Consider the following 6,000-nt stretch of genomic DNA (forward strand, 5'->3'; position numbering starts at 1 on the left):
TAATAAACCATCTTTCTAATCAGCCTCCATGTTTCCAGTGTCTTTCTCCCAGCTTGGAACCGAACCAGGTGGATTTTCCTCCCAATAGTTGGATTTTGAAGATGCAGGAAAGGAAGATTATTTTGATGCCTTTCAACTTTGGTGCTGGAGAAGACTCCTGGGAGCACCATGGACAGCCAAGGAAACAAACAAAGGGATCGTTGAACGAATCAATCCAGAATTCTCCCTAGAGGCACAAATGAGCAGGCTTAAATTATCCTATTTCAGACACACAATCTAAAGTCCCAGCTCTCTGGAGAAGGCTTTAGTGCTGGAAAAGGTGGAAGGGAAGAAGGGAAAAGAGGACAACAAGCAGCAAGGTGGATGGATTCGTAGCCATGAGTGCACTGTTGGAAGAGTCAAAGGACCTGGTTTGGGGCAGTTGTCAGTGAGGAAATCTATCTATGTGGTCACTGACCAACAATGACTTGATGGGTTGTTATCAAACTATTTAAACCAGGGGTGTCAAACTCGATTTCATTGACGGCCGCATCAGGGTTGTGTTTGACCTTGGTGGGGACATGACTAGCTTGACGTCACTTATGTCGGGGATGCCTGTGGTGGCCCGAGGGCTCTGCCAGTGAAAATGGGATCCTGAGCTCCGTTTTCGGCTGCGATGGCTTCCTGCAACCCTCTGCCGGCAAAAACAGAGCTCGGGAGGGCTGTGAGCGTCATTTTTGCTGGCAGAGGCATTGTGGGCTGGTCCTTCGCTTTTTCCAGGGCGGCCCTGTGGGCCAGATCTAAGCACCGCATGGGCCGGATTTGGCCCCCGGAGCCTTGAGTTTGACACCTCTGATTTAAACCAAGGGTGTCCAATTTTAAGACCTGTGGACTTTAATTCCCAGAATTTCCCAGCCAGCCATGCTGTCTGAGGAATTCTGGGAGTTGAAGTCCACAAATTGTAGACCTACCAAGGTTGGATACCCTTGACTTAATCAAAAAGGCACTATAACTCTTTCTCCATCTCTCTGCTCCATTCCCACTTCTCCAAATGTTTTAAGCAGCCACATCCCCTGTAACAACGTCCATTTAATATGTCTCAAATTCATGCAGCAAGGTTTCAAGAGGGGTCCGGACGGCACGGTGGTTAGAATGCAGTATTGCAGGCAAACTCTGCCCACTGCTAGGGGTTTGATCCTGACTGGCTCGAGGTTGACTCAGCCTTCCATCTTTCCGAGATCAGTAAAATGACGACCCAGATTATTGGCAGCAATACGCTGACATTGTTAAACCACCCAGAGAGTGCTGCAAAGCATTATGGGGCGGTATATACGTCTAAGGGCTATGGCTATATCCTCCAAAGTGCTCACCTTTCAGTCATCAAATCTCACTAATAAAGCCAGCTTTCTGAAATTGCTTTTTTTAAAAAAAAAATGTCTGGGGAACTTTTCCAAGAAGGCATCTGTATTCAAGAGCGATGGATCTTGTGCCAAGATTAAAACAGGGAGAAGAATAGCAAAATGCTTCACCTTTTAGTCGCTATAAACATTCCACGTAGTTTACAAATTATAACTCTCAACTGTTATAAAAACAAGTTCTTGATCTAAGGTGGGAAAGAAAGAGATTTACTGCTTCCAAATGGCACTGATTCCCTCATTAATAAATGATTTCCTTCCTTTATTCCACCCTCTACACCAGCAAATTCTGGATTTTTTTAGCTAATCATTATTTCCCAAGACAACTGTCTTCGTCTCCCAGGGACAAAAAAAAGGTCTCTCGCAAATAAAAAGTGAAGGGATGTAGAGTTACTTATGAGAATGGGATGGGAGATTAGAAACGTGTTGTTTCCTCAAGAGGAAAACCGTTATTATTGCAAGGGGGAAAAAAAAGAGGGTTCATTAAATAAAATTAAGAAAATTAAGACTCTTGAGCAGCCAAGGTTCTTTCGCAACATTCATTCGTAACCAAGATTCATTTGCAAACAGTTTTCCAAAAATGATTCCTTCATAGTTTTTGGGAAAAGATGATAATTTCTGGAAAAGGATAATCCTTGCTATATATATATAAAAATCTTTTTAAAAGAAAAGCACAATTTTCCAGAAAATATAGGCCCAACAGACCAGTTCATTATTTCTTTGGGTCTTTATAAAACAGTTTTTCCATCTGATACCTTCTGGCAGTTTACAAAACTATACACAACATAAATGTATCTTACAGAACATTCCCATATGCTAAACCTGGCATCTCATAGCACCTTCTCCTCTTCAACCGATAAAAAGCTCATTATAAATTGTTTTAATACTAGAAGGAAAGAAATCCCACCACCACAATGAAGGTAGTGTAATAGAAAACTTTTGTCTTAAAGTGAGGAGACAAGACCACGAAGGATTTGAGAAACAAGAATTAATTTATTATTTGGGCAAATAGGACACAGACCAACATTCACATGGAAAACAAAGGTCTGAGCCTCGAGCAAGGCTCAAGCATAATCTTTTATACCTTTGGTTACAGATATCACATAAGAAAAAGAAGAAGTTATCCTAATTGGTTGTCATAGACAAAAGCCCATATAAGGACTACCATTATCATACATATGTTGATGCATACGTTTCTATCGATACCCCTTTCTTGCCACATATAGTTACTGGAACAGGTTACAAAGAACAGCATGTAGAAATATTCCTGTGCTTTACAGAAAGCTTGCAACACCACACCTCTGCCAAGCAATATACTTCCGCTTTTATGTGACACGTCGACTTCTATCTCTAATACATCTTGTTATAATCCTAACAAATAAACATAAAGCACTTGTATTATAAAGCATTGCCTTACACACTGTAAGCCGCCCTGAGTCTTCGGAGAAGGGCGGGATATAAATGTAAATAAAAATAAAAATAAAATAAAATAAAATAAAAATAAATTGGGGTCCTGCTTCAGTAGAAGGGAAAATACTTATCCTGGTTTTGTTACTGAGTCCATCACTTCTGATGGCACTCTGATGGTTTAGGGTGTGAAACTCAATTTCATCGAAGGCCGCATCAGGGTTGTGTTTGATCTCGTAGTCAGGGTGGGTGTAGCCAGCTCAATGTCACTCATCAAGGCTCCATTTTTGGACGCGGCGCCTCCTGCAGCCCTTTGCCAGAGAAAATGGAACTCAGGGAGGCCGTGTGAGGCCCACCTGGCCTCCATTTTCGCTGGCAGAGGGCTGCAGGAGGCCGCCGCGGCCAAAAACGGACCCCGGGTGAGCTGCACGAGACTGTCCCGAGCTCCATTTTTGCTGGCAGAGGGACCACGGGCCAGTCCTTCACTGTTTCCAGGGCAGATCCATGGGCCAGATCTAAGCACCCCGATTGCCGGATCAGGCCCCCAGGCCTTGAGTTTGACACCCCTGGTTTAGGCTTTTTATGAGTTGCAATCTCTGGATTTCAATGGTAGCATCCCATCTCTAGCCTACTCTTACAATAAACACTGACGCACCATTTCTTCACTAAAGGAGTAAGAAATAGACTCCAGACCATCCGATGTGATGCTTAAGAATAAGACCCAGTTCACACATTCAAAAATATGATAGCCTTTCCTCATTTCTACTTCTCCAGTGGAAAAAAAAAATTCCACACAGAAGAAACAAAGAACTAATATGAACGCCAATGTAATGTTGCACAGCTCCAGACCTCCCATGTTTAGGAGAAGCCTGTAGGTGTTTTTTACACTGCCAAACAGTTGTGAGAAGGGACCAGAGGACAAAACACACCAGTTGGTTCACAATGGGGATACATACCCTGGGATTATAAAAGGAACATGTTTTCAATCCACCCAAAAGAGAAATGGACTTCTCTTTGACAATGGTATGGAGAGAGACCAAGTCAAGTGTTTCCTCAGACCAGATTCTGATCTGCCCTCCCTACATAATTATCTTAGAAAAATGTCCTATTCTGGGAATCTGAGCCATTTTGTCCCTATTTCCATTTGCTTTGTTTTGCCCTTCAGTCCCTGATTATTTCATGCTTTCTTCCCTGCCCCATCATTATAATTTTGTTTGTAGAACCCTTGTTATATCAGTTTATATCAGTTTGCAAAGCACGATGGAAATAAGAGCACGCTAAACCTCGATATATAGTTTATTCAGCAGCAAAGGGGGGAAAAAAAGACAATTGTGATGCACAAACATATTCTCTTTATACAGTTTGCAAAGGACTAAATTTAGTCCGGTGTCACCTTTTAAATCACTTTTCACATCTTGGTGTGAAATTTGGTGTGCAAGGTTAGCAACACTGAATTAAATCAATTGTCTTGGCAGCAGATTGTGCTCAGCTTGTGTAACTCAGATTGAGTTATCTCCCTGCATTGTCTAAAATTAAAGGAGCTGGCGACACAATAAGAAAAATATTCAGAATGCAGAAGAACAGTTACCCCAGCTGCAGGAAATTTGTAGAAAAATCGTTAATATTGCTATGGCTTGCCTCCTTCAAAAGCATATAGCATAACTATTGAGAGTTGCAATTATTCATCAGCTTTCTGAAATCTTCTCGCCTCAGTCCTGAAAGCCGCTATCCTATAATTTATTTACCTGGAAATAAATTCACTGAATTGAAGGGTACTACTAAGTAGACATGGATAAGATTTCACTATGGTTACACTCTTACGCATCACAAAACTGAACAAGTACTGGTGAATTTTTTTTTTAAAAAAAAGCTTTCCCTAAGAACCACCTGCTAAACAAAAAAAACATTTTAATCTTGAAAGCCAGCTTCTAAAAAAATAAAAAATAGAATTCTTACAAATCGGTGGGAACAATCTCACCTCATGAGTTTTAAATATGGAAACAGGTTTCTTTATTATCCCATTTTCTTACTGATATTGCCTCTTTTCTCATAAATAATATACTACACCTTTATAATACAAAATATTTCTGAGATGCTGTACGGTATTTATTTTATCAGGTTGGATATGTCTCGTAGCCCATCCAGGCTGCCTCAAAGGGGGCGTTGACAAGGTCAATTCTTCCAGGTTTCTTACCTTTGGGCTATTCTTTTGTCTAAAATAATCCAGTAGTTATCAGATTAATCAAGATTCAGGCTGTGATCAGACCCCTTGGTGAGTAAAAAACCTGAGATTTTTAATTTGTTAGGAAAAACACCAAAACAGATTAGGTGTATTTTAATCTGGATGAATAAAAGGCAAGAGTTTGATTTTTCACGTTTCTAAAGCAGGAATGATATTCTTGGAACAAAAGTGGAAGTTTTTACCTACTGAATCTAGCCGGTCCTTTTGTACCAGTAAGCCAAAATAACAACAACAAAAATAATTCTACAGTAATGCTTCTCACACACCCCCGCCCCGCTTTCTTAAACAGGCACCCTATTATGAATGAAGTTTCTTGAGGAACAGATACCTCTGAAAGAACCCCAAATTGCATGAATTTCATGAAAGCAAGACAATGTTGGATGAAAACGCTTTTAAACAACAACAACAAAAATATGAAACTTACCCCAGATCAGAGTATACAAATGGGCCTTGGGAATGAGAAGAAGGGAATACACAGCTCCAGTATGAAGCAAGGCCATTAAAACGACATTCCTCCACACGATTGTTTGCTGGTGTTCCACTTTCTGCTTGCTTTCTTCTTCTTCTCTTGATCCAAAAGGGCTTAGGGCTTGTCCATCACAGGACATGTCTGTCTCTCCATCCCTCATGCTCTTGGTTCCTAGCTTGGACATGACCACCGGAAAAAAATAAAGAAACCAAACAAACCCCACCACTACAAACACCGACTGCAAACGCCCGGTAGCAATTCTTGCTTTGATTGAGGGACTGGGAATGCAAGGGGGAGAAAGGGAGATGAGAGCTATTATTCTCTTTTTTTTTGTTTAGGGATCGGGTTTCCTTTTCTCTCTCCCCCCCCCTCCCTCCCCTGCCTTTCTCCCTTCTTCTGTTCTCTTCCTTCCCAGGGCTGCTGTTCAAACGTATCTAGGGATGCGCGACTTGAAATCTAACAGCTGTTGCCAGCATATTATTCATGCC

General features: G+C 41.3%; 1 protein-coding gene across 1 annotated transcript in view; it reads right to left on the reverse strand.

Moving 5' to 3' along the window:
* SCD5 (stearoyl-CoA desaturase 5) overlaps positions 1-5,757 on the reverse strand; it is a 50,415-nt gene extending 44,658 nt beyond the window's left edge. Inside the window, exon 1 of the mRNA XM_058192984.1 lies at positions 5,468-5,757. Within this exon, the coding sequence (XP_058048967.1) occupies positions 5,468-5,696 (229 nt within the window). The 5' untranslated portion in view covers positions 5,697-5,757. The remainder of the gene's footprint in view (positions 1-5,467) is intronic.
* Positions 5,758-6,000: the final 243 nt, after the last annotated feature.

This window comes from Ahaetulla prasina, chromosome 8 (assembly GCF_028640845.1).
Source record: "Ahaetulla prasina isolate Xishuangbanna chromosome 8, ASM2864084v1, whole genome shotgun sequence".
NCBI lineage: Eukaryota > Metazoa > Chordata > Lepidosauria > Squamata > Colubridae > Ahaetulla > Ahaetulla prasina.